The 27,833-nt window shown below is 54.6% G+C and overlaps 1 protein-coding gene across 4 annotated transcripts; it reads right to left on the reverse strand.

Moving 5' to 3' along the window:
* Nucleotides 1-298: 298 nt before the first annotated feature.
* SYMPK (symplekin scaffold protein) lies at nucleotides 299-27,609 on the reverse strand. Of its 4 annotated transcripts, none has more exons than XM_072608036.1 (27): nucleotides 27,504-27,609; nucleotides 23,102-23,227; nucleotides 22,728-22,793; nucleotides 22,003-22,056; nucleotides 21,842-21,915; nucleotides 21,524-21,650; nucleotides 20,158-20,407; nucleotides 19,529-19,699; nucleotides 18,122-18,361; nucleotides 16,441-16,595; nucleotides 15,354-15,504; nucleotides 13,618-13,828; nucleotides 12,258-12,408; nucleotides 9,249-9,484; nucleotides 8,018-8,099; nucleotides 7,541-7,654; nucleotides 7,115-7,262; nucleotides 6,667-6,827; nucleotides 6,320-6,428; nucleotides 5,140-5,240; nucleotides 4,516-4,606; nucleotides 3,017-3,118; nucleotides 2,599-2,786; nucleotides 1,813-1,989; nucleotides 1,475-1,570; nucleotides 789-1,130; nucleotides 299-503 (listed from the first exon to the last, which is right to left on the reverse strand). In XM_072608036.1, exons 1-27 carry the CDS (start codon nucleotides 27,513-27,515, stop codon nucleotides 366-368), a joined length of 3,873 nt encoding a protein of 1,290 aa, XP_072464137.1. In that variant the 5' UTR covers nucleotides 27,516-27,609; the 3' UTR covers nucleotides 299-365. The 4 variants fall into 4 exon arrangements, with proteins under 4 accessions (XP_072464137.1, XP_072464134.1, XP_072464135.1 ...); XM_072608033.1 differs by lacking the exon at nucleotides 27,504-27,609 and adding an exon at nucleotides 24,858-24,876; XM_072608034.1 differs by having other exon boundaries at nucleotides 334-503; nucleotides 834-1,130; nucleotides 27,504-27,595.
* Between the last annotated feature and the right edge of the window lie 224 nt (nucleotides 27,610-27,833).

The raw sequence follows: 27,833 nt of genomic DNA on the forward strand, positions 1-27,833 counted from the left end.
GGGGCACTGATCTGCCCAGGATCAGCCGACAGCTCCACGCCTCCTAACGCGCCCACCCCCGCAGGCAATCCAGTGCGATACGCACTTATTCAGATCCTACAGTGTGCTGGTACTGGGGGAAACTGCTTTCCAGAAGCCTAGGGTCTCCATGGATCAGGAAGCCTGGTGGGCAGCTCAGGCCATTGCCTTCCCGATGGGCTGGCGCTGGGAGGGTCCAGAGTGGGGGAGCACACAGCTTCCCCAGCGCTTTGGAAATCAACACACACAGACACACAGCGGGGACCAGACAGGCCTTTTTATTGCAAAGGAATGAACCCTATTCTCCCCACCCCGTGTCCCGCTCCCTCCCCCTCCCCCACGGTCCGTCAGCTGTCCATCTTGGTCTCCGAAGCCTCCTCCCCCCCTTCCTCCTCTGGGCTGGGCACTGGGGCAGCCTCCTCCCCGGCAGAGCCTGGAGGCTGCGGGCTCCGGTCCTCTTTGGAAGGGACCCCTGCTGGCTCCTCCTGATGGGGGAGGTGGAGAAGTTAGAGGAGAGGTGGGGAAGGGAAAGCCTGCCGGTGCCCCCCGCCCCCAGTCTAGCCACCCTGGCCCGCTAAGCAGAGGCCCCTGCCTCTTACTCCCCAGCCCTGAAGCCCTGGGCCCCCTCAGCCCCCTGGATCCTCTCCTCTGGCCTTCTTTCTCCTCCATCCTTCAGGGCTCCCACACCGCCTTCCCCGATAACTTCCTGGCGGTTTCCTGAGCTTGTCAGTGGTACCCAGGAAAGGGCTGCGCAGGAATTACTGACTTGCCTTCTGCTTTGGCTGTGGAGGGGAAGAGGAAGGGGAACGCCCTACCTTCTCAGGTAGGGGCCCCTCCTGGCTCGAGTCCAGCAGGGTGGCCTCTGTCAGCCCCCCATCCTCCTCCATACTGATGAAAATGTTGGGGGCCTCGCCCTCGGTCCCCTCCTCTCGAAAATCCATGGCCTCCTCAGAGGGCAGGGGGGCTGCCCGGGCTGAGGGGGCCGAGGGCGGCAGGGGCTTCATCTTGTGTTCCTCCTCCAGCTGCCGCTTCAGCGCCTTCTCCTGTGCCAGGCGCAGGGCTATGAGGTCCTGGGCTGGTCTCGGGGCCTGGGCCAGAGCATCGAGGTCCTCCTGGGGAGGGGGCAGCGGCTAAATACCCCGGAATTGATGACACCACCCCCTCCCCCACACTCCCATAGCCAAGACCGGGCCAAAGCCCTCCCCTCTTCAGCCTCAGTTCCTTCATATGCCAGAGAGGACAATCAGTGTGGCCAGGCCCCATCTCCAGGGCTGCTGTGAGGGCAGCTGTCTGTGGCATGGGTTCTGGGAGGGGGCAGGGAGCAGCAGAGAGTGGTTGGGGGTGGAGAGCATAGAGGCCCTGACCTTGGGCTCCAGGAAACGTGTGGAGAGGAGCCTTCGAGGACCTCGGAGAGCCGATGCCCATTCAGGGCCCCCTCCCCAGTGCCAAGGCTCACCTCCTCCAGAGATGCTGGCATGGGCTCCTTGACATCCACATCTTGCTTGCTGCTGGCTTCCAGGATGGCCATGATAGAGCTGGGGATATGGGCTTGCTGTGGGGTGGGGGTGTGAGAGAGCAGACCTGTCAGGTCCTCCAGCAGAATGCCTGGGGTGGATCCCGGCCTCAGGGCTGTCAAGCTCATGCTTCAGCTCTGGCCAGGCAGAGGGAGGTTTCTCTCCGAGCCCCTCCCAACAGTGTCTGCAGCCCCACATTTTCAGGGACGTCTTGAATCAGGGCTCACAGGGGAAGGAAGGAGAGGGAGGTCCCTCAGGCCTATCTCCCTGACAAGGGTACCTGGTGTGGGGTGAAAGAGCGGACGTGGGCCAGCAGGGGTTCTCGGAGCTCCGGGCACTTGTCAAAGACAGCGCTCAGCTGCTGGGGTGGCAGCTGTAGGATCACCTGGAAACTCTGTGGCTTGGTCCGCTGACAGCACTTGATAAAGCCTTCCCATACCTTGGGGTACTTCCAGACCTGTGGCCCGGCAGGATGGGAGGGACAGCAAATGGAAATCAGAGAGTACCAGAGCTGGGAGGGAGCATCCCCTCTGCCCTGCCCTTCCCTCTAGAAATGAGAAAACTAGGACCCAGAGAGGGAGAAGTGACTTGGCTACGAGAAAACCCAAGTGGGAAGGGGCCAAGTCAACTTCAAGCTGCAGTCCTTGGACTCCAAAGCTTACAGGCCAAGGCCCTCCAGCTAAGGCCCCCCCAAGTGTCACCAAATGTCCTCTCTAGAAGGATCCTCATCCAGCCACTGCTCAGTCCCGATGTTTTTTGGGGCCCTCCATTATAGACAAGGGGACAGACGGGCTTGGCAGGGGTCACCTGTCCAAGGTCACACGAATCAAAGGACAAAAGCCAACATGTGGCTGACTCTCTTGCACTGCCACTCCACAGTATGATGAGGCCTGAGGAACAATCCAGAGGCACTCATACCCCAGCTTGGCAGTGTACCAGGCTTACTCTCTGGGCCCATTAGGCCCCTCATGCTTGACCCTCAGCCACAGAGCTCTACCCACAACTGTGGGCTCCAGGACCCTGAGGTGGGCCTGGCCCAAAGCTCCTGCCTACAAGCCACCATCACCTGCTTCATGATGAGCCGGGACAGGATGTTCATGACAAAGCCACCGAGCCTGGGATACATGGTGAGGGACTGGATGACTGTGCGCATGAGCAGCATAGGGAGGGGGCTCTGCTCCATCAGCTGCTGCATAACCACAGCCAGCACCTCCGAGGTGTAGACATTGCGCTCAGCAAAGCACAGGTTTGTAGCTATGGGGAGGGAAAGGCCGTCACCCCCAGTGGCCTGCCCACCTCAGGAGCCCTGGGTTGGGAAAGTGACCCTGGGGCAGGGGAGGGAGGCAGGATTCCAGCTCCCCCTCACCCCTGGCCAGGTCTTCACTCTTCCCCTCCCCCAGGCTCCCCCACCACAATGGCCTTTACCTTCCCCCTCCCCAAAGCCAGGCTGCGGGAAGGGAGGAGGGGGCGGGGGCAATGCTAACCCTTAATGATGGACTTCATGTCACACTTCACTGAATCGATGTTGTGGAGGGCAATGAGCAGCTCCCCTGGATTCAGGGGCGACACTGCTGAGTTCCCTTCACCTAGAAGAAGGAAGGAGGGAAGGTGAGGGCCCACAGTCTCCTCCACGTGCAGCAAGGCCCTCATAGCTTTTAAGGTCATCCCATGATGACAAAAGCAGATGCCTCTCAGGGTTCACAGAGCATGTTGTCCCCCATGCTGGAGGAGGCATCACACAGATATCAGTGGCTCCATTTCACAGAGAAGGGTGCTGATGCTTGGAGAGGGGAAGGGATTTAAGCTCCTAGGATTCTGGGAGACCAAACAAAGGACAGAATTCCAGAAGAGAAAAAGGACAATTTTGATAATGTAAAGTTTACCAGGTTTTGCACAAACAAATCGAATGCAACTAAAATTAGAAAGGAAATAGTTAACTGGGGAAGAAGTCTTTGCAGAAAGCTTCTGAAAAAGTACTCATTTCCAAAATATGGAAGGAACTCATTCCAATTTATAACAAAAAAAAACCCAAACATTCTCTAATTGACAAATGATCAAAGGATATGAATAGGCAGTTTTAAGGGAAGGAAATTTCTGAAGGAAGAGTAAATGGGTGCAGTGACTCTGGAGGCAAGTTGGAACTAATGAGGCCCCCAAATTACCGAGCCGCACCTCCAAAAGAGCAAAGAAAAAGGTCTCATTTGTATGAAAGTGTGGATTTTAAAAATCCCGTTTACAGCATATATTTCCATGGTCTACCTCTATGACTTCCAGTAGCCACAGCAGCTGCTTGTGGTGGCAAAAAAAGCCCACTAATGAGGGGAATGGAGCACTGCTGTGTTGGAAGAAACCTAGAAGAGCTGGATGAACTGATGCAGAGCAGAGGGAATGGAACCAGGAAGGTCCTTGATAACAACAAAAACACTGTACAACAATTTGGAAAAACTTAGGAATTCTGACCAACACCCTCCCCATACATGACTCCACAATCCTGAGGATGACCTCCAGCCTGTTTGTGAACTATGTGTCTGTTACGAGGGCTCCTCCTCCCCACACACCCCACTTTGGGATAGGGAGGGGGAAGAAACATCATGAATCTGACAAGGAAAGACCCCTGGGAGAAGATCCTGGCTAATTCCCTCCTCTTACACATGTAGAGCCCTTCTAGTTCCCAGACACCAGGCTGCCTTGTTGCCCTGGATTCACGAGCTCTGCCAATCTGACCCTTAGCACAGCCCTGGGAGGCCAGCAGAAACTTTCCTTCTTATTTTACAGATGAAGAAACTGAGGCTCCAAAAGAAGTGAGGCCCTGTTCTAGGGTCAAAGGTGCCTCACTGGACCTGGCTTGGCATTCTCGATACATGCCTCTTGCTCATCTCCAAGGTCCCCTCCCACTCTAAGCCTAGGCTTTGCCGCCATCAAGGTCACAAGGCTCTTCGAGTTTAGGCCCTGGAGAGTGCCCCCAGTCTGGCAGGGGCCTTACCATGCTGAGTGCCCAGCAGGCGGTTGAAGACCTCCTTCACCACAATGGGGTTCAGTTTGATGAGTTTGGGTAAGGCTTGAATCACTTCCTTCTGCAGAGAGGAAAGGGAAGGGGGTCACCAAAGAGCTGCTTCTCCCTCCCTCGAAGACAGGAAAAGGGAGCGACCCCCAATGAGACGCATCAGACTGAGGCAGCGTGGGTGGGCGAGAAGCGCTTCTCTTCCTCATCTACAAAATGGGCCCTAATCTTGGTCCAGTTCTAGACCCTGAGTCCTCAACAGGCTGGGCAGATCTCTTCTGCTGGCCAAGCCATGACCAGCTTGGCCCCTCTTCTGACCCTCTCACTGGGTCAAGTTGCTCTCTGCAGCAAATCTAGGCACACACCCTCCCCCCCTCTACGCCCACCCCCTGGCCCCACTGTGAAAGCTTTGGATTTAGAAGGCCCAGACACACCAGTTCATCAACCAGTGAAGGGGCAGGTGATGCAGGCATTGGGGGTGGGGGCACAGGGTCCTCTTCCACCCATGTTCCAGGGAGAGCTGGGGATGCAGATCCCAGGCCCACCACCCCTTCATCTCCACTTGGCTGGGGACCCTGGGCACAAAGGCACAATCCAGCTCCCTACCTTCTCAAGGCCATTAAGCACTGGAATGAGGAAGCGGACATCTGGCAGCCGCTTGTGGTACAGGTCTCGAACACGTTTCACCAACTCTGGGGAGGGGGGCACTGTAGACACAGGCAGACAGGGGAGGTGGAGCAGAGGGGAGGGAAAGAAGCCCTTTAGCAAGTCATATCTCAAAGCCTTCATTCCTTAAACATAAAATGTAGCTGCTGGATTCTCCTGAGCTGGGGTGAAACGGGACCTTGGAGATCCCCTGGTCTAAGGATCAGAGCTGGTCTTCCTAAGCTCAGAGAGAGTCTAATGGAAATTAAACACACACATGCCTGGGAGGAGGGCAGAGGAGAGTGACCTGCAGGCATTACACCCAAGAGAAATCTGAGGGGCAGGGAGGGCTCGGCTGCCAGGCCTAGGCTGACCTCTTATGGTGCTGAGTCAGTGGTTTAGGGGGAGGCAGTGCCCACCAAACGCTGGAGAAGTCAGTCAGTCTCCCCCTAGCCTCCAGGTCTCCCCCTTGGGCCCCTCCATCCTTCCCGAGGTCAGGCCCTTGGTTCGCCCAGATCACCACTGTCACCACCTTCCACACAGTGCTCTGTTCTCTTCACGAGCTTGGAAGGGCTCCCCACTCCCCGCTGACTCTGCCTTCAAGGCTCTAAACTGTGTTCTCTCCCATGTCTATACACGCACCGGGAATGCCTCCTTCTCACCTCTGCTCCCACATCTTCCCCAGGCTTGGAATGGCCTCTCAACCCAAGTGCATGAAGTCCTCTCAGACTAGCAGGCTGCTGGGGATGACCTTGGTCCTTGGACCTTCCATAGCCCTATTCTGGACCCCTCTAATGCACTTGGGGCATGACAGTGACCTGGAGGGGGCTGGCTTTTCCCTTCCTACACTGAGTCTGGTGAAGCATCATTTCCTAGCTCCTTCTTGCCTAACTCATCCCCTTCCTGCATCAGTTTCTCACCCCACCCCTCTTGGGTACAACAATGGCAGCTCACTCTGCCCATCCTCCTCCCAGTGATATATGCATTTAACTTCCATCACATGGGGAGTCAAGTCCTTACTCTGCACCTCCCTCAGGGCTTCAGGGTTCCACCCTTTGGAAGTGCCTACTAAGCACTTTGTAATGACTGCCTGTCTCTGCTGAAGGCTGTGTGCTAAATGAGGTGGGGGAGGAGAGGATACCTTTGTCTGTGAGACTGTGCAGACATCGAGTGACCAGGGTCTCAGCCCCCTTGGGGCAGTTTTCCACCAGCAAGAGCAGCTCTGGGGAGTTCATGCCCATCCCTCGGATCTGGAGGGCAGAGGAGTGAGAAGGCTGAGGTCCTGGGGAGGCTGTCACAGGGAGGGGGCTTGTCATAAGATTTAGAGCTAGACTCTGGAGATGCCAAGCAAACCTTCGTTAGCTACAAGGGGCACAGGTGGGGAAGGGGGGCCCACGAGGGTGCTGGCTGGAGTGATGCCCTTGGACTGGGGACAGGAGGGAGAGGAGCCCGTGCGGTGACAGGCACAACCCCAGGCTCCCTTCTCACTGGCTGCTCGATGACCCGAAGCACCGTCCGCTTGATGTCAGCAATAGCTTCGGTATAGACAGCTGCCAGCTCATGAATAAGCTTGTGGTTCTGGGGCAGCAGGGCCAGGTAGAGGTAGAGACACTGCTTCACTGTCTCCTCTGTCCAGGGGGCTGCCACCTCTGCCAAGGAGAGGGGATAGTTTCAGGACTGGAAGCCTGAGGGCCCTTCAGAGGGACAGGGAGCTGGCAATGGAGAAGAGGGAGGTGGGGGAATGGTTGGGCAGAGGGAGTTCTGCAGGGGGAGGAGCCAGGTTCCGAGGATGGACCTTCTCATCCAGGAGGGCGAGGACTGAGGACAACTATCTTGGGAGCAGAGGAGCAAGAAGACTGAGCTGGTCTGGCGGGGAGCAGGGGTGAGAGCAGACCCACGAAGGGGATCAGCCCCTTGGCCTCTCCATGGCTCCCACCTGTGTCCTTGTCAGCCCCAAAGAGCACTGACGGGGGGTTGGGGTGGACAAGAAGCTGCAGGTAGTTCAGAGCAAACTTCTCCACGTAGGCCCGAAGCTGCTCTTTCTCATACATGCGTTTGATGAAGAGCAGGGCCTGTGAGCGCACCTGGAGGGAGGGCACAAGAGTGACCCGACTGTCCCCCAGCCCTGTCCCCACCCCTCCCAAGGGGGAGCCTGAGGGACCCACAAGTCAACTGTGGTTCAAGTGCAGACAAAGAACAAGCAGAAGAGGTGAGCTGGGGCCAGGGGAGGGTATGGAGACAGACAGATGGACCAAGGGATGCTAGAACAGGACCCTCTCTCCCCTGAGTCTTTCTCCCCATAGGCCTGGGAGGAAGGAAGAGCTCCTTCATTTTACAGAGGTGGCCCCGAGGGAGGAGCTACCTTGTCCTTCTCATGGGAGCTAAGGTCCAGAAGGACGTGGAGGTACTGGAACTGACGAGCTGGGCGCTTGAAGATCAGGTCACGGAGGGTCGACATACCCAGGTAGGTGCGGCTCTATGGGAGGAGGCCACCAGGCTCAGCTTCCCATTCTCCCCAGCCCCAGCCCCAGCCCTGGTAGCTTGCACCCTCCATCTATAGCCCTGGCCTGCCACTGACTCACTCCAAGTATGGAGAGGAAGGAAGAGGGGAACCACCCCATTATGTACCTGGGACCTTAATTGCTCATGGCCTGCCTCCTCTCCCACTCTGTTCTCTCCCAGACTAGGAACCTCTTGGGGAGGGATGGGCCCTAGCCTCCTCCTTCCCTGTACATTTATCCAGTGTCCCTTCTGCCCCATGTCTGTCTGGACTGTTTTTGAGCACTGCTAGCAGGTCAGGCTGGGGAATAGGCCAAGGGGACATCCCTGCTGCTCTTACCTCATCCTCACAGTATTTCCGAACCACTTCCAGGGCACTCTCTGTGATGAGTGGGGCCTCCAACACCACCTTGGTGAATATTCTAGAGGAAAAAGGGAACAGATCGCCGCCAAGTCCCCTGCTGCCGCTCTGTTCTCTCCGCTACCCTCTGCCCCATACCTGAGGTGTTCTACCCAAGATCCCCTGGCACCAGATATGCCCTCCTCTTGTTCTCAGAGGTTGCCCCTGCATTGTTTTCCCTGTATCATCCAAATCCTGTTTCCAAGCACCCATCTCCTCTGCAGTGATTTCAGGGAGCAAAACTACCGCCTCCTCTAAACCCCCATAGTTCTGTCCATCCTTCTCATATGCACATGGGATCACAAGCCAAGAGCTGGAAAGGACCTTGGAGGCTAGCTATTCCAATTCCTTCACTTTACAGATGAGGAAACTGAGGCCCGAGGGCATACAAGAAGGACTCATCAGAAGAGGACTCTGAAGCCAATGTCTGGGGCTCCAGAGACCACGATCATCACATTTTTCTCGATATTCAAGTTGACTATGTGCTTGTCTGGTTGGCACTGGCCAAACCAGAACCCAGGAGGGCAGCATAAACCTCTCTCCCCACCAGGCTCCCTCTCTGTTCTGTCCAGCTCAATCCCATGTTGGCCACAACTCTTCCCCAATGCCCTGCATGCTCCCTGCCTTGAGCCTCCCAACATGCCCTGCAGCCCATCTGCCAGGTGGGTGGCCTTGGGCTCCATCATGTGCTACCATGATCTCTCTGCCTTTTTTCCTGCTACACCATCAATTCCAGGGCAGGGACTGGCTTTAAGGAGGCACCAAACATAGAGCAAAGAACCTAGGCCTGCTCTTCACTGGCTGAGTGATCTGGGGCCAGTCCAAGTCATCAGTCCCTCTGGGACTCAGTTTCCTAGGCTGTAAAATGAGGGAGGCACAGTCCGCCTTCCAAGGTCACTGTGGGCAGAGTAGTTTGTAAATCTTGGCGCTGCTAACATGAGAGTCCTCACAAGATAGAAGCAGCCCAGAACCCTGGTGTGGCCCTGTCTTCTGCTGTGGCCAGCCTACACTACCCGCCTCCCAAGGGGCTGCCAGGAGGCCCCAGACAGGGGGGATTCCTTTTCGTTTTCATTTCCTAGGCTTTGTGTGTCGTCCAGAGATCCGCCCAAACACAACAGGGATGAAAGTCAGCCACACATGTGGCCACTTGGGGATGGGTGGGCACACACACCCGTCCTTCTGGTCAGGCTTCTCCTGTAGGCCTGACAGCAGGCGGATGAGGCACGCATCATACTTGTCCAGGGTCCCTGTGGGCCCTGCCCCCAGGTGGGCGTTGTACTCCTGGTAGAGCCAGGCGAAGGCCAGGTCCAGGCGACCCCGGACGTCTTCTAGAATGAAGGCGAGCACCTCCTCCTTGAGGCCAACCTCAAACTGAGTCACCAGCCTGGCAAGGATCTTCACTCGGGCCTGAGGGGAGAAGGGTGGCTGGTGAGAAGCCCCACACAGGCTCTGGGTCAGGGCCTCCCCAAGGCTCGGCCTGAACCCTCTCGGAGAACAGCAGTGGGGCCTCATGGCACACACAACTGGAAACCAAGGGAAGGAGCTTGGGGCTGGAAAGGGCTTCATGAGTGGGGAGGGGGGCACCCCACACAAGGAAGGGCAGAGGGAGAGAGAGCCCCACTGGAGTGGAAAGGAAAAAAAAGTAACAGCTAGAAACTAAGGCAGGAGTGAGGAAGTCTATCCAATAGGGAATGATTGAACAGATTCTGGCATCCAAATGGAATGAAAAATTGCCTTAAGAAACGGCGAAAGAGTCCATTTCAGAGGATTTCAGGGAGGATAGACTGAAGCTGGGACAGCAGCAGGTCTAGGAGAGTCTTATACATGGATAATAAGAGGGTGGTAAAACCCAACTCTCAAAGACTTTGGAATTTTATTAATACAGTGCCCAGGCAGCGCGTGCTCAGAGGATCTCAGATGAGGCGATAAAGGGACTCACAGTGCAGAAAGGGAAAGGCGTTGTAGGACACAGCCAGTCATACTGGCCTGTGCTGTACTGTTACAGTGTTAGCTTGTTTTTTCTCTTGGTTTTTAATGGGAGACAGAGGCATGAGAGGGAGTGGGAGAATTACTTATAATGATGCCCACAAAAGAGAGGGCCATTAAAACATTTTTTAAATTTTAAGAAGGTACAGAAGTGAACATAAGTTCAGAAGGAGGCCCACATAAGCAGGACACAGAAGGAAGCACAGACAAGCAAGACAGTTTTGAAATAAAGTATGAAATTTATTATATACTAAAAAAAAACAAAACCCAAAAAACAATGGTGATTCTTGGTTTCATATATACAATCTTTTTTTTGTGTTCTCTCTGTACACAGAAATGCTTGTTTGGGGGTGTTTAAACTTAAAATAAAAAATAAAATTCAGAAAGGGAAGGGAAAAGAGAACACCTAGCTGCTCTTGAAAATTCAAGTCACCAGGTTCAGACCAACTGACAAATTGGCACATGTGCCTGGCGAGCCGTTGGCAGTGGTCCTTCAAAGATTCCAGAGCCATGGCGCAGGACTGCAAAGGGCTTTTCAAAAAAAAGGGACGAGAGTGGAGTCTGCCACCTCTTATAGGCCAGGGAATCTGACTTTGGTTTATTATTAAAGAGATGGTAAGTGACGAGCTAGAAAAGGAAAACATGATGACAGGGATTTGTCACTCCTTCCCTGTCTGGACAAGGCTGTTCATTGGGTAGTTCATAGATTAGCCAGGTTTCTAGCCCAGCACGTGACAATCTGACGAGCTCTCCCTGGGGATAAGACAGAGGTTCTGGACACATAATAGTCCAGGGAAGTGCATTCAGGACTGGGCAGACCTCAAAGAGTAAGTTCCCCAAGGCTAGGTCACCATGAAGGGAGGTCCTGGCTGAGGGCCCAGGGAGCCATGCACAGCCCTGGGGAGTTTCACATGCTTATCAATGACATGGATAAAGACAGGTTATTTCAAATGCTTATCAGAATTGCAGAGTACACAAAAACAGGGTCCAGAAATGACCAATGAAATCCAGACAGATCTTGACAGGCCAGAATTTTGGATCATATCTAATTAAATGGAGCTAAAGACAAAGAGTGACACTTTTAAAAAATCTACCACTTCAAGATGGGGGAGATGAACACTGGACTTAGAGTCAGGACGACCTGAATTCAAATCCAGCCTCAGATACTTACTAGCTGTGTGACCCTGGGCAAGTCACTTAACCTCTGCTTGCCTCAATTTCCTCATCTGTACAATGGGGAATAATAATAGCACCTACCTCCCAGGCTGTTGTGAAGATCAAATGAGATATTTGTAAAGTGCTTTTCAAACCTTAAAGTGCTATACAAATACTAGCTATATTATCATTATTAAAAAGATGGGGTTTTAGTGGAGATCTTGGGCGGCATTCTGAGCCACAATGTCCTGGCCTGGGAGGAGACCGTCTTGATGTACCTACTGTAGGCCTGGCTCACGCCTCTGGAGGAGAGGGACCAGGATAGTGTCACCCAGGGCTCAGTCAGAGGAATGAACTAGGCATGTTTAATCTGCAGAAAACAGACTTGAGGGGAGGACATGACAGCTGTCCTCAGGTATTCTGAGGGCTGTCCAGTGGAAGAGACTGGTTTCTGCAAACAAACCCAAAAAGAATGACGCCCCCACCCTGAAATCTCCAAGCAAAGGCTGAAAGTCCACAAATGGGGAGGGGGGGGCGCGCAGGCGATTCATGAGCATGCTCCCAGATGCTAGGAAATGAATCTCCAATCCATAGGGCCAGAGGAGCCTGGGCAATGGTTATGGGTGGGCAACTCCAAAGCTGCTACTGAGAACCTACTGAACTTGGATGGGCATACAGGAGTGACCTCTGGGAGAGCAGAGTCCAGGGAGGAGATGGGGTTTGTGTGCTAACAGTAAAACCTCAGACTCAAAAGGAGTAGCCTCAGCCAAGTTCAAGGGGACAGGTGTGCAGAGGGGGTGCAGTGAGGGGTTAGTCTGGGAAGGTCTCCAGAAGGACCAGAGCTTTGAGGAAGGTGACCAACACAGGAGGAGGACAGATGATGCAGGGGTGTGTAGGAGTCGGTGAGCACAATAGGGAAACTGAGGCCCAAGGGAGCCCAAAGCTGTCCAGGTGATACAAGGCAGAAGCAGACCCTCTAACTCCAAATCCCACCTGTGCGTAAGAAGGGGTATGGGGACAGGAGGAGCTCATCTTGTACCTGGGCTGCCCCGCTACAGGCCACAGACTTCTCAGCCCTCAGGATGCGTCTCACGGCCCCCAGCTTCATGCTCTCGATCTGGGCATCTGTCATGGGTTTCACCACATCATTCAGGCGGAAGATCTTCTTGCGCCCACCCACACCGGTCAGCCTGCAGCAAGAAAGGGAACAGTCGGCTCCACTCAGATCCTGGCTCCCAAGAACCCTGAACATCTCCTTGAGCCTCTCCCCTTTCACACCCCTGGTCCTTCTGGTGGGGATTCAGTAAGGACCTTCCTTGAGGGGACCCCTCTGGCCTGCTCCCATAATCCTGCTCTGTTTCCCCCCCCACCCCAGTTCCCAAAGTCACATAGCTACTAATCTGGTGTCTCCCCACCTTCCCCAATCAGATCCAGTCTTGTTAGGCCAACCTTATGATAACAGAAGGGAAAGAGTCCGAGTCAGAGGGTGCCTTCTGAGTTACTGGGGGGAGACAGGTCGTTCTGTGGGGACCTCATTTTCTCCCCCCTCAAAACCCTTAGCTGCACTCCCTCCACTCTTTGATCCCCTCACCTCCCCCAGTCTTCTGTCTCCCTTTCCCAGCTTCTTGCCTAGTGTCTACAAACAAGCCATAGGCCTTCTCTCTCCCACCCTTTCACAGCCAAACTCCAAGTAAAACTTGCTCTCTCACTGCTCTCCTCCCCCTCACTTTTCAAACCCTTACAGTCTGGGTTTTGGCTTCTTCACTCCACTAAAACTGCGCTCTCAGGAGTAAGAGGTGCCCCCAAGGCCTCCCTCAGCCCTGGTCCTCTGTGACTTGATAGCCCTGCTCTCCTCTCTGGGTTTTGGTGATGCTTTGGTCACTTGGTTCGCCTGCCCACTTCTGCATCTTTGGCCGCATCGTTCTCCATCCTGACTGGGGGTGGACTCTGAGGCTCTGTTCTGACTCCTCCGCTCTCCTTTTCCTACATTCTCCCATCTGAGCCTTATAAGGTCCTCTGGGCTTAAGGATTTCTATGAAGATGCCTCAGAATGACAGATGTTGCCCTCACATCTGATTCCTCCTCTGTCCTCCTTGGACAAGTCACTAAACCTCACTGGGTCTCAGGCTTATCCTGAGAGGAGCTGACACTGGAGCCAACTTCCAGTTCCACTTCTATGATCCTATCTAGGATTGCTTCTCTCCCTACCCCCCAAGATTCTGGGCTATCCCCAATGGGCCCCTCAATCATTTCCAGTCCCTCTGGGTCTTCCCAGCATCACCCCAATTCCTTCTCTCCTAGAGGATGGTGAGCCATCTTCTGTAGTCTGCCCCAGGCAGGAGATCCCTGTGCTTCCCCACCAGATCTTGGGTCTCCCCGACCTCAGGCTGAGGACTCACCGAGGCTGTGTAGCAGGGATGATAGGCTCAGGCCTCCGCTTGGCCTGGGGGGCCTCCTCCTCCAGGGTGCACACGGGGCTCAATGCCCCCACCACAGAAATGGCCTGACCCTGCCCCAGCACAGACACACGTCGCTTGATGAGAACGCTTTCAGGCTTTGTCATCTTCTCCTCCTTTGGCTCCTCCTTGGAGTGCTTTGTCTGCTCCACACCTTGGGGAAATGGGGACCAGGCTTATTAAGGTTCAGCTTCCAACGCCTTGGCCTCCCACTGCTGGGCTAAAGCTTTTACTCTAACTTTGTCCATGGCTCCCCGATATCGTTAAAGGCTTTCTGCCAGCTGGCTTCCCTGCCTATCCTCCCCTCCCTGCACTCTGACCTCCAGGCAAACCAGGCAATTCTGCCTGGACCCATGCCTGCTCTAAAGCCCTCACATGGCACTTGGTTCTGGTAACAGTGAGGATGAGAGCTGCCTACATTCATGTTTCAGCTCCCCTGTCCTATGAGCTCCCTAAGGGCTACTCTGAACACTGGAGGCACTGGCTCAGTACATGGATGTGAAGGAACACTTCCTTTCCCAGCTGCCCCTCTGCTCTGGGTGCTCCAGAGAGACGCTGTGACCACCTGACAGGCCCCCTCGTTCCTCTGGCTGGCAGCAACTTGTGCTGCCCCCTGCCTCTCCACCTCTATGCCCCATCCTAAGCCCAGCTCAGACGCCTTCTCTGGTCACCCTCCAGGTAATCTCTGTCTCACTGGAGCTCACGGCCCTACCAACTTCTCACTGCTTCATTCACCACCATTTACGCAGCACCTGGTGTATGCAGGGCCCAGACCTCTGTGCTGGGTAGAAGGAACACTTCCTCCCAAGCCTAGCACGTGCTGAGTTGTAGCAATTATTCAGCACGTATAGGACAAAGAATCGATCCCAATGCCCTGTTACAGAAGAGTGGGTGACTTGTCTGAGGTCAGCCTCTCCACTGGAATTCCTGCCTCTGGGGCCCTGTCTTATGTCCTCACTAGCCTGCTTTAGTTCCATGGGGGCAGGAAGGCTGGCTCATGTGACTCTGGCTCTGCCATCCCTGAGCAAGGGGAGGAATTTTATGGCGTCACAGGGCTGGACTTGGAAGGACCTTAGAGGTGATTGTGTGCAATGCTCCCATTTGTCAGATGGGGAAACTGAGGGGAGGAAAGTGGAGGACTTTGCCTGAGGTACTGAGGTCAGACAAGTCAGGTCTCTGGCTCCAAGGCCATAGTTCTTGCCTTGTCCTATTTCTGACTCTCCCCCCACTCCCTCTTCAGCACCTCACACACCTGGCCCATCCACCAGGCTCCCCTGTAGGGCAGAGGTCTCTGCCCCACAGCCCAGGCTGACCCAGCCTCCTGTTTTACCTGCGGGGAAGGCCCCTCTGCTTCCTCAGCCTGACATCTGCCTCCTGGCCCCTTCCCCAAAAGCACAGAGTCCAGCTGGGAGCCCCAGGACTCAGTGGGACCAATAGGGCTCCTCTTCAGACAGAGCATCTCACCCAAGGCTACGTGTCAGACCACACAGTCCTCAGATCTTTTGCACCACAGCCTCAAAATGAGGGTTCTGGGTTCCCTTCAAACCCTCCTGTTTGAAGGACGGACCTTTCTCTCAGCTGTTGGGCTCTCTCCAGTGCTAGCCTGTCCTCATTCCCTCTCATACTCAGCCACCCCTACGTAATGGTGCTGTCTCCATCCCTTTCCCCTACAAGCCCACCTGGCCCCAGGCCTGCTGCAGTCATCTGGGTGGCCATGAGTCGGGCCAGGTGCTTGATCTGGGCGTCCGTGCCTGCCGACTCCACTGGTGTGTAGATGGCCTGAAAGGAGGCTGGCATGGCCTCAGGAAGGTACACCATGCTGATGAGCACCTGGGGGAACAGAGCAAGGTCAGAGCCTGTGGCTTCTCAGCACCCCCAGGGAATTACTACCACATTGCCACCATGCTCTGGAGGCCGAGGAAGGATCACCATCCTCCCTTTGCAGAGGAGGAAGAGTAAAGTGTCTTGTCCATGGTCACTTGGCCAGGACATCAACTCAAATTGTGTGACCCCATCTCTCGATCTTCCCATGACTCCTCCTCAGAAAGAACACTTCCATCCCTGGTGGGAGTGCGGAGGAGGGGGAAAGGGAAGCAGCCCCAGTCAGGAAGCCAAGGAGGGGGAGACCACAGGCCCAAGGCCAAGGGGCCTCCGAAGCCCCAACACTGAGGTCTCAGGGCACTAGAAAGAGACAAGCTGGGGAGGCAGAACTCCAGAAATGGCTTTGGCGTAGGGTGTGGTCAGAACGCCTGTGTGGAAATGCCGGCTGGGGATATGACCTGGGACAAGGCACATCTTCACATGTACAATGAGTGAGGCAAGTCTCATGATCTCTATGGGCCCAATAACCAAAAAGCTCCTGATTCTATAAGAGAGAAACAGGGCTGAACTCCCAGGACACAGGATAAGAACCTGACTTTACATCTGAGGACAGTGGGGGCCACAAGTATTGCAGGACTCAAAGCCCAGTCCTGGGATTCCAAGGTAACGTTCACTGCCTCCAGATCCCCTCCTCTGGGAGGGCACCAAGCCTACGCCTCAGTAGACTGTACTGGTTTTTGTGAATGGGGGTCCAACCCAAGGAGGCCTGGCAGGTTGTGGAGGGAGGGGCTCCCATGGGGACCAGAGCCCTCTTCCTCTGCTCTGCTCCTGAGGCAGGACCAGGGGCAGCTCTCTAGTCTAGGGGACGCAGCTTCCTAAGGATCAGAGTGGGGCTCCTCCAAAGCCAGCCGCCCCTTCCCTTGGCCCTCCAGCCCCACCGCGCACCAAGTTGGCCACGTTGTCGGGTGTCAGCAGAGGCTGCAAGAATTCCGCAGTGATGTCAGTGTCTGACTGGGCCCCACTCTGGGCTGAGGCTTTCGAGGTCCCTGAGGGGCCAGGCTCCATGTCTTTGTCCTCATCATCCTCACCAAGGGTGGGCTCTGCAGGGAAGGGGAGACATAAGAAGCCGCATTCCTCAGGCACTTTAAGGACCACCACAGAACCATGTCCTCACAATAGCCCTGTGAGGTAGATAGAACAGTAGAAGGTAGCCCGGTGGCCTCGGCCCTGCTCCTCTGCTGGCTTTGGCCCAGACCCTCAGCCTGTGTCCATCCCTAGTCCCTCTGCCAGAGTCCATCCCCATCCCCAGCTAGTGCCCTTCTCTGCCTGAGAAGACCCAGGGCATCTTATAGCAAGCCCTTTGTGATAAAGGAGGAATCTGTATGTTCTGCTTGGGCACAGAGGGCAGACCCAGACCCCAGGGCGGGGGTTACCATTTGTTTGGGAAGACTTCCTCCCCACTAGAGTTGTGACAAGGTTATCTTTGGAAATGGGGCTTCAGGGAGCTCCCTTACCCAGAAGCCAGAAGCCCTCATGCTGGTAATCCTGCCCAGGGGACTCCCATTCAGGTGGCCCTCAAGGTCTCCGTGGGCGCTCATTTTCTATGATTCCCCCAGAGAAGCTGGGCCCCGGCCTATGCCCCTTCTCTTCTCCGGCAGCAATGGGGTTTATGGTGTGACTGAAAGCACATCCCTTGTCACTAACCGAATTACTGCCCTGCTCTTTCTTCTCTCAAGGTTTATCAATCTCATTCTGGTAACTGCTCTCAGCTTACAAAGGAGGGGAACTTGCCTCAGTTAAAGGATTGCAGCAAGGCCACAAAAGGAGGAGATGTGAGTGACGAGATGTGAAGCCAGATGTCCTGACCCAGTACAGTGTTTGACATTGGGCTGGGCCCCAGGGCCCAGCACCCTGGAGGGCTCCCTTCACTTCCTCCCCATGACCGCCAAGTCCCAAGCCCACAGTTCCCCTTCAGCCTCATGATTGGCCCAGCAGCCTCGCCAGTCTGGCCCCTGACTTAAAAGCAATCCTTCCAATATACCCAGGCCTCGGTCATACAGTCCCCCAGAAAAGGGAGTCCCCCCCAATCTCGAGGCAGCTTGGCCCAGTTCTGGTCAGCCCTCAGGGTAGGAAGTTTCCCTATATTGCACCTAGATGTGCCTCTTTTCAGCCTCTAACACCCACTGCTTCCAATTCCGTGACCTTGAGCAAAACATGACATCCAGCCCAGTCCACAGGACAGACCCTTGGCTATCTGAAAAGTTATCACATGCTCCTGGAATCTTTTCAATCTATATATGCTTCCTTCATTCCACTAATTCTCACCTGCTACAGACTTGGCGCTATTCACCTTCCTGGCTGCTCTCCTCTGACATTCCTCAGTTTGTCAATCACCTAATACTCATGGTCAGACCAGGGCAAAGGGCATGATCACCCTCAGGCTTGAAGACATGCCCTGAGTCCCCTGGGAGGAGGCAGCACAGGGGTGCATGGGAAGTGACTAACTCGAGCCTTGGAAACCACCAGGGATCCTTAGAATGGATGGGCCCTTAGAAATCTCCAGACCTTTGCACAGGATGAGGCTCTGAGAGGAGTCAGGGAGAGGCAGTCCACCTCTCCAGCTCACCTAGTTTCATCTTCTTAAGGGCTGAATCTGGGTCATCTCGCTGCCGTCTCCGAGGCTCTTTACCCGTGGGCATGTTTCTGGCGATCTCGGCCTGTGGGGTGCCCAAATCGACCAGGAGGGTGGTGATTTGGGCCTGGAACTCACAAGATGCTGGATGCTTGAGGACACTGAGCAGGTGTAACTTCAGGTTTTTCCGCACACTGCTCACCTGGGATTTGGCCAGGGTCGGTGGCAGGTTGGCTGCAGGAGGGATGAAACCCACAGGAATTCAAGGAGCCTGGCTCTCCAAACCCCAGGGGCCAACTCAAAGCCTCCTGTCTGACCTAGGGACTCAGAGAATGCCACAGTATTCTATAGCACCATAGGGCCCCACCAGAGGGGGCATTCAGGTAGCCTGAAGTAGATGTACCCATACCCCTCTTACAATCCCTACCCTGTGAGCAAAGTTCTGTATCTTGTGCCCCAAAGTCCCTAAGATGGGAGTGCGAGTGGGAGTGAGAGTGAGGGGAGAGGACCACAAATGTTCCCATCCCCCCATCCCTCCACCTCCATCTCTTCCACAGCCAGAAAGCCAGAGAAAGAAAGGAGAGGAAGATAGGGGGAAAGAATGGAGGGAAGTCTCCTGCATGTTTGTCTCAGTCACTGGCCCCCTGTGATCTCAGGGACTCAGGCCCAGCACCTTAAGTCACATCACACCCTCCCCTGTGCCTGGACCTTCCCCCTCCAAACAGTCACTGGAACCCTTATCCCCTTCCTAGCTCTCTATTCCATGGTGCCCAGTCAAATCTCACCCTCTTCCCTTCTGTCTGGCCCCACTGCAGCCAGTCAATTCAAAGTCCTGGTCAACATCTCTCATGGGCATTGCTCCTCCTTTCTACTCCTCAGCACCACCACCACCCCCCAGCTCCCCCTTGCCAATCGACTTTCGCTATCAATCACCTTAGAGCCACAATGGTAACTGCACAGACGTGACCACATCACTGCTCTGCTTAAAACTCTTTAGTGGCTCCTAGAGCTTGTGGAGTCAAGTTCACACTCCTGAGCCGGGCACCAGGCCCCCTTTGCACAACCTGCATTTCCCTTCCTCAGTGCCTTCTCTTGCTCCCTCCCCACCTTTGCCCATTAGATTCCCAAGTACTCTTGAAAGCTCAACCTAAATGTCACCTTCTCCCTAAAGCCCCCTCCATTCCCCTGCTTCTGCAGAGGAAGGCCCTGCACTCTCATCTGCTCCCCTATGCTTTACTTAGAAAGTTCTACCTCTTCCGCCAAGGTGTCCCCTGACCACTCCAAGCTAAGACCAGGGAGGTAATTAGGGAGAAAGGGGAATGGACTTGAGGAGAGGGAGAAATCAAAGATGACGTGGCCACAGTGAGTAGTGGAGCTGGGACTAAACAAGACCCTACTCACCATGCAAGGTCTCATAGGCTTGGATCACCTCAGACATGAACATGGGCCGCTGACGGGCGATGTTGGCCAGGGAGCCCAGGGCAGTGGTCAGGTTGATGGAGGAGATCGCCGGGTGGACCATGAACTTCAGCAGCTGTTCAAGGGCCGCCTTGCCCTCCTCCCAAAGCAAATCTGATCGAGGAGGAGTATCAGGTCAGACCTCCACCCATGGCCACTGACAGGGAGAGAGCTGTGGGCCCCACAGCCTGGGAAATGAAACTTCTTGGGCATCCCCGAAAGCCTCTTCTCCCCTTTCAGCGTGGATCATCCCACCCACTCTAATTTTCAGGATGAGTTAATGCAATCTTGGGTCATGTTCATGAAAGGCTACTGTCCAGCACGAGGGAGGTGACGGGCCTGATACTGTCTGCCTTGGTCATGGGCAGTGGCTGTGTAAGACTCAGAACTGGAAGGAATCATATCCTATGAACCTGTGAGGGACAATGGGTACCTTCTGCCAAGGAGTCACAAGACTCGGAGCTGGAAAGAAGGGACAAGGAGGCCTGGAAGGGGGAAGGCCTTGTGGCGGGGAGGCCAAGATTCAAGCCCGCCTCCCCCTCCTGAATCCCCCACCCCAGGGCTGCCCTCACTGTAGTTGATGTAGGGGTGATCCCGGGGGATGCGGTCCAGGCTGATGTCATGCTTCTGCCTTCGAGGCACCTCTGAGTCAGCCATTCGGGGGGACAGAGTGACGATGAGGCCTTCCACAAACTTGATGGCGTGGGTGCGGATACCGTCATTGTCCGAATCCAGCAAGAGGATGATGTCAGCCGCCATGGCAGACATCATGTCCCAGCAGGCTTCCTGCAGCTCACTGATGATCTTGGATTTCACCATCCACTAGGCCAGCATTAGGGTAAGAGACTGAGGGTCAGCCTAGCAGGGCACCCGAGGACCCATGGTCACTCCTCTTTGACATGTTACTTAGTATCATCCCTCAGGGCCCTGAACAAAATGACTCCAACTCCTTCCGGACTCTCCCATTTTTTCCCTTCACACCACTGATGCTGCAGTCAAACCCGACCTCAGCTGAACGTATCCTGCCCCTTCTAGTCAGAGCAAGCTGCCTGATGATCCTCAGTCCTTCCCACTCTTCTGTAGGGGGCACAGTCCCTCCAGCCCTGCCAGTCTGAGTTGCTTGAGGGGAGGATCTTGTCTTTTCCCAGTGCTGTCCCTGGTCCTAGTGGGTGCTTAATAGATGTGCTGGATGCCCCTGAGGACCCTAGGATGTGAAGCTCGGAGATGACTTAGTCCCATATCTTTGTCTGTGAGGAGAAACTGAGACCCAGAGGTGGGGAGAGCCTCTAGCCCAAAGTTCCCTAAGTCGGGACAGAGCCTGCCATGGGCTGTCTTCTCAGCTCCGGCTCCTGCTCAGTCCTCCTCTCAGCCCTTCCACCCCGAGCTAGTGGAGTTTTCTCTCTGACCCTTGATGCCACTTCTGCTCCAATGTGCTGGCGGGCATTTGCTCGTTGGGTTCCCTACATCTAACATCCACTGCTCCTCCAGGCCAGGCTCTGGCCCGGTTCTCTCACCTAGGCTCAGATCACTCCTACGTTCAGTCTGGCCAAGCCAGAGCAAAGCAGGCCCTCCCTTATTTCCAAGACGGCCCTGCCCTTCGCTGTCCTAACACTAGGACAGCAGGTTCTGTGCAGAGATTCCTCTCTTCCACCCTCTATTTGGTAGATGAAGAAATTGAGCCCTAAACAGGCTGGAAGGGAAGAGACTTCCTACAGGCCCCACAAGATATAAACAGTGAGGCCAGGATCTGAACTCAGGTCCTGTGAATCCACGTTGCCAAGACTCACTTAGCCCAGGAATCAGTTAACAAGCATTTATTAAGCACTTACTCTGTACCAAGACTGTGAATACAAAAAAAAAAAAACCACAGGCCTGCCCGCGAGGAGCTCCCATTCTAAGGGAACAGAGGAGAAGCACGCCAGCCAGAAGGCGCCTCACCTGCAGGGCCACCTTGTAGAGCTGTGTCATGGTCAGGATGGCCTTCTTCACCACGTTCACGCTCTCATCTCGAAGCAGCATGTTCAGGTTGGCGATGAGCTTCAGCAGCAGCTCGATGTCCCGTTTGCTGCAAGGCAGACCCAGGCGAGGAAGTGAGGGGCGGGAGATCAGGGAAGGGAGATGATCGGGGCCAGGCAGAGGGACAAAGGAAGTGGGGTTCAGGCTGGGAGGATGGGGACAGTCTGCCCAATGAGCAGGATGGGGGAAGGATAGTCACAGAGCCCATCCACCTGGCCCCTCTGTGTCTGCCAGCCGTACCAGGCCTCCTCGATGAAGCCGATGACAAATTTGCGCACCTCAATGGATTTGTCTGCCTGGAAGGCGATGATCTCCTGCCAGAGAGGGAAGGGTAGGAGTGTTGGGGCCTGGCCAGGCCCAGCTCAGCCCCCTCCCCAATGCCCTGGGCTGAATTCACTCACATCCAGGAAGTTATCCAGCAGGGTTGGGTCCTTATTTATGATCAGCTCCTGGACCTATAGGGAGGAGGCAAAGGGGTGAAGGTAAAACGAGGTCAGATGGCCCATTTGGCCCCATGTGCCTAGCCCAGCCCAAACTCTATCCAGAACATCACTCACAGGATCCTACAGTGCAACCTTTGAACAGCAAAACTGGGAGAAACTGAGGACCATTAATCTACTCCCTGATTTTAAAAATAAGGAAACTAAGGCACAAAACGACTTGCCAGAATCTCATACAGTGGTTAGAATTTGAAAGGCTGTCACGTGGAAAATCTGCCTTGTACTGGCTCCAGAGGTCAGAACCAGGTACAGGGGAGCTACAAAGAGGCAAACTGAGGATGGATGTCAGGCAAACTTCTAACATTGAGATCAGTACAGAAGGGCAGTGGTTGCTTCTGGAGACCTCTGAGAAGAGGCTGGACCTTCACACCACAGAACAAGTGTGTGATTCTAGAACTCCTTTTGTGAACAGGCTGGACCAGATGGCCTCAGAGGCCTCTTCTACCTCTGGTAAGCCCTGCCTGCCAGGACCTGGAGGAAAGCCTGGCCCCCTCTCTCCTCCCTTCTCCTCTACCCATGCCAGATCCCAATTTGGGGCCCTTTCCAGTCTCCTGGTTCCAAGGCAAAGTTACCATTCCAGCTCTGGCTGGTACTTTCCCGGTCTTACCCAACCCCTTCAGCTTCACCTGTTTGAGCACTGTGATCTTTGAATCATTTGCAATCAGAGCGGCCTGGTTCAGAAGATCTACCACCTGCCAAGCAACGAGGAAGAGCTGAGGGCGCCCAGATTCAAGACCCTGCACCACACCCCCATCCCCATTCCATGCCACTCACCATTTCTCCTCATCTTCCCTTGTCTACTCTTCTCTTACCTTTCCCTACCCCAATATCTGCCACTGCTGAATCCTTCCGCACCAGGACTACAGAGAGCCATCCCACTTATCTCCCTATGACCTGGGGCTGCCCCATCTGCTGGGGTTGGGTCTTCAATGCCAGCTCAGCCCCTGCACCATGCCATGCCTCCAGGATTCCTTCTCTACAGCCCTGGCCAAGTTCTCACCCTCTCTGAAGTAGTCATGCCATCAACGCCGCTCCCCTCTTCCTGGGTGAAGAACTGGGAAGCCACACTCCTGCGGGTGATGCTGTCCCCACTGCCACTCGCCATGGCGCCAGTCAGCTCCTCACCCTGAAGGGAAGAAGGGCAGAGGGCTCTGGGAATTCAGGGTGGCAATCCATCTCTCCTCCCTCCACCTTTCTAAACTTTGCCTGACTCTCCTCAAGCCTCAACCCCTGTGGTGGAGGGGAAGAGAACACCATCCCAGAGAGAGGTAACTACCCTTTCCTAGGCCCTTAAGTTGACCCAGCAATTTCTTCTCAGCCCAGTGATTTGCAAAGCACTTTACAGAGATGATCTTGTTTGAGCCTCATGAAAACTTATGGAGGTAAATCCCATTATCCACACTTTACAGATGAGGAAACTGAGGCACAAAAAGGCTGTGACCTGCTCAGAGTTGCCTAGCTGGTAGGTGCCTGAGAAAAGATTTGAACTCTAGTATTCCTGACCCTAGGTCAGTAAGGAAATTGCTCCTACCAAAACAGACTGACAACTGGGGGGTGGGGCACTGACTGGCCTCAGGTCATGATGTCCAAAGTATGTCCAAAATGAGTGGACACCCCACATCCATTAGGCCTGGAAACCTCAAAGGAGACAGAGTAATTGCTGCCAGCATTTGGGGGCAGGGGGGAAAGGTCACACAATGGCTGGCCAAACCAGGACTTGAAGCCCAGACCTCGAAAGTAAGAGAGGTGGGGATTCCCTGAATTCAAACCTAGGCTGTGCTACTTAAGGCCCTGTAATCTTGGTGATTTGTTTCACTGTGGGCCTCAGTTTCCTCATTTTTAAAATGGGTGTAGAAGAGATACTGTCTTAAAGCTGATTTTAATTCTGACATCTATGTCAGATACTCTCAAACATCTTGCATCTCCAGCATGACGCAATGTAGTTTTGGATTTAGTCAGAGGCCCTGCGTTCATATCCTGCCCTTTTACCTCAGTCACCTTGGGCTTGCTCTCTCACCTTTAAAACAAGGGGACCAGAGCAGATGGCCTCTAAAGTCCCTCCCAGCTCTAAATCTATGACCCCATGAACATATCCAACCAAGAAGGTTGACATTAACTATGGAAGCTTAGGACTCCATGCAGAATGCTCTGGGGCTGCCTTCAGTGAATTCCAGAGGAGCCCACAGCAGCCCCAAGCCAGATCTTCACTAGCCTCCCAAAGTCCCCGGACTTTACACTCCAACACCCTCACACTTCTCTCAATGTTTAAGCCCTTCCAGCAAGGGCCTAATATGAAGACCCAGGCAGATGAAAGCTGCAGAGGCTGAATTTAGCTCAACATAAGGAAGAATAGAGTACTGCAGGGGATGGAAAGAGGGAACCCCCATGGGGAAAGTCTGTCAATGTTCGCAGGGCAGCATTTTCTTGGCAACTCCTCTTTTAGAGTGCCACAGGGCACTGAGAAATCATGGGACCGACTAGAGTCAGTCTTAGTATGTGAATCCTGGTTGTCCTATCCTGAGGTCAGCTGTCCTGGGAGGGGTAAGATGGAAACATCCTGGGACAAGGGAGAGGTCCAGGGCAGGGACAAGAAAAGCCTCTGTAGAACTTGCTATGTGCCGAAGAACTTTGCATAAATGTCTCATCTGATTCTCATGGGGGGGGTGGGTGCTGTTATCACTCCCATTTTACAGGTGAAGAAACTGAGGCAAAACAGAGGTAAAGTGACTTGCCTAGGGTCACAGTTAGGAAGATACCTGAGGCTAAATTTGAACTCGGATTTTCCTCTGTACCAAGCACTAAGTGCTTGAGCCAGGATTCAAACCAAGCACTCAGATCCCAAATCCAGGACGCTTCCCACTATTCTATGATGTCTCTTGTAAGAGCTGGACCAGATAATTCCAGGGATTACATGAATCTAGGAATATATGTCCTCATCGAAGTTTCCAGAATGGGCTGCCTGACTGAGGCCCAGGGGTCTAGTTCCTTGAGATCTCCCCTATGAGCTCAGTCTGGAACTGCCTCAACTTTTCTACTTTGGGCTTCTGGGGGAACCTCTCAGTCCCCTGGGATTCAGAGGATAAATCGAAGGTCCATGGCCAAGCCAGGGCCTTGAGATAAAATGGATGATCTCACTTGTTCCCCTCCTCCACAGTTTTGGGAACAGCAGACAGCTCCATCCCAGCCCTTCTCCTATCCATGAGAACAGTCTGCTAGGCAAGACCAGCCTCGCCTGTCCTCTGGCCCTCCAAACTGGAAGAACCCTCAGAACCTCCACTCCAGAGACCTAAGGTCCCTCAGAATAACAGCTGCTCACGTTTATATAGTACTCGAAGGTCTTACAGAATGTGAGAGAACTGAAAAGGGACCTCTGAGATCACCCTGTCCTCTCTTAAACACTTAGTTGCTATTGACCTGCTTGTCGCTTATCACACTAAGTTCCCTTTAGAACAGGCTTTTGTTCATCTTTGTGATCCCTAACAGTGGGCACTGAACAGCTGCTGACTGAATTTAGTTCACCCCCCCCACCCTTCCCCCCCCATTTCACAAGAGGTTCCTCCCACCTCCCTCAGTCAAGATATCTCCTCCCCTTGAGAATGCAATCTAGGCCCATCCATGAGACTTCCTTATTCTTCATCTCTCCCCCCCTCCCCCTCCAATGTTCTCTCCTCCCTTCTCCCCCTCCAATGTTCTCTCCTCCCTTCTCCCCTTCCAATGCTCTCTCCTCCCTTCTCCCCTTCCAATGCTCTCTCTTCTCCTTCCTTCCACTAGTGTCTCCCTCCTTCCCAAATCTAGTAACAGCTGACATCTAAAGCGTGTGAAAGCGCTTCACCTACATTTTCTCATTTGGTCCTCCCAACAACCCTGTGAGGTAGGTGCTATGGGCACTATGATCCCCGGTTCATAAATGATAAAAGTAAGGCTGAGGGAGATTAAGTGACTTGCCCAAGGTCACACTACAAAGAGTCAGACAAAATGTGCTCTCTTGCCCTCCCCACTGATAGCTACAAAAATGTCCTTCCCTTTCCCCTTCCAGGATAGTTTCCCTCCTCCCACAAGGGTCTCTAATGCTCCTTGCCCCAGCACCTCACCATTTCTTTCCCAGTCCTTAAATTCCCTACACCCCACCCCACCGGTTACCCCCACAACGCTCCTCCTCCACTGGGCTCTAGGACAGTCCAACAAGCTAAACAGTTCCTCCCTCCATCTCCCTCCGTCCTCAATCCCAATGTGTCCCATCAACCTCCCCAGCAGCACCTGCAGCCCCAGAGCTATCCCCACTCACCCTCTCTCCCATCCTCCTCCTACTCTGCCCAAAGTTTTCTGCCTAATGGTCTCTACCAGTCCAGGGTTTCCTTTCTGGCCCCCAAGCCTCTGTAACAGTCTCAAGATTCACACTTGCTCCTCATCCTCCCTGCTCCCCCTATTCTCCCCAGTGGTTTCTACCTCCTCAGAGGTCTCTTCTCCCCTCCCCTTCTCTCTACTCCCTAGGGTTCTCCCCCCCATTCTCCTCCATGGTCTTTACCTCCCTAGGTTTCTCTTCCCCCCCATTCTGCCCAATGGTCTCTACCTCCCCAAAGTCTCCCCCCCAATTTTCCCCAATGGTCTCTACCTTCCCAAGGTTCTCCTCTCCCCCCATTCTACTCCATGGTCTTTACCTCTGTAAGATTCTCTTCCCCCCTCAATTTTCCCCAATGGTCTCTACCACCCCAAGGTTCTCTTCTTCCCCCCCATTATCCCCAATGGTCTCTACCTCCCCAAGGTTCTCCCCCCCAATTTTTCCCAATGGTCTCTACCTTCCCAAGGTTCTCCTCTCTCCCCATTCTCCTCCATGGTCTCTACCTCCCCAGGGTTCTTCCCCCCCCCCATTCTCCCCAGTGGCCTCCCTCACCCTGGGGTTCTCCCCCACCCCCATGATCTGTCTTCAGGGTTCATACACCCCTCTTCCTTGCCCCCTTCCCCATGTTCTGTCCCCATGAAAGGCTCCACCTCCACGGTCCCTCTTCGGGGCTCACTCACGTTCCGGCCCCCCCCCCCCCCCGCGCACGATGGTCTCGCCCATCGCGCCCCTCTCTCTAGTTGTTTCTACCTGCCCAGGGTTCTAGCCTCCTCAGAGTGCCCACGCACACATACTACCCCAACCTCGCAGTGTACTGTCCCTGTCTCCCCCTACGCACGATGGTCTCGCCCATTGCTCCCCTCTTCCCAATGAGCAGCTCCTCCACAAGGTTCTGCGCCCCTGCCCCCACCCCATCATGGTTTCCTTTCCCCTGGGGGTCCGAGTCCTGCGGAGGCCGCCCTCCTCCCATCCTCTTCTATTCTCCCTCGTCGCCCCCTGTCCTCTTTTCCCTCTCTCTTCCTCCTTCCCCCTCACGCCGCCCTCGGCAGCGTCTCCTCCTCACAGCCGTCGCCATCTTCGGGCCGACTGCCGATGCCCCTTCTGCGCAAGCGTGGCCTCTGCGAGGCCCGCCGGGAAATGGAGTTTTCGGAAGGGTGCGCGCCCCCAAGGAGGAAGCAGAGGCAGTGAGAGGGCTAGGGACGCCGGGAAATGGAGTCCAGAGTAGCCTCCCCGCCCAGGGAGACTCGCCCCGATGCCCCAAGGCCGGAAGGAGACTCTACGAAAACAGAGCCATTGCACCGCGGAGCCCCGGAGGCGTCTCTGAGGATTGTGGGAATTGGAGTTCTCCGCGCTCCGTGGGTTCTCCGGAAGGAGGGCGCCGGGGAGGGAGAGA

The sequence above is a fragment of the Notamacropus eugenii genome, chromosome 5 (genome assembly GCF_028372415.1).
Source record: "Notamacropus eugenii isolate mMacEug1 chromosome 5, mMacEug1.pri_v2, whole genome shotgun sequence".
NCBI lineage: Eukaryota > Metazoa > Chordata > Mammalia > Diprotodontia > Macropodidae > Notamacropus > Notamacropus eugenii.

Bases quoted from the DNA above. Each gene is read 5' to 3' on its own strand.
- SYMPK (XM_072608036.1), bottom strand. The intron at 22,057-22,727 runs GTGAAGCTGAAG...TCCTCCCTATAG, and splicing joins AGATCACAGTGCTCAAACAG to GTCCAGGAGCTGATCATAAA. The intron at 7,263-7,540 runs GTAGCTCCTCCC...CCCTCCCTCCAG, and splicing joins GCTCCCATGAGAAGGACAAG to GTGCGCTCACAGGCCCTGCT.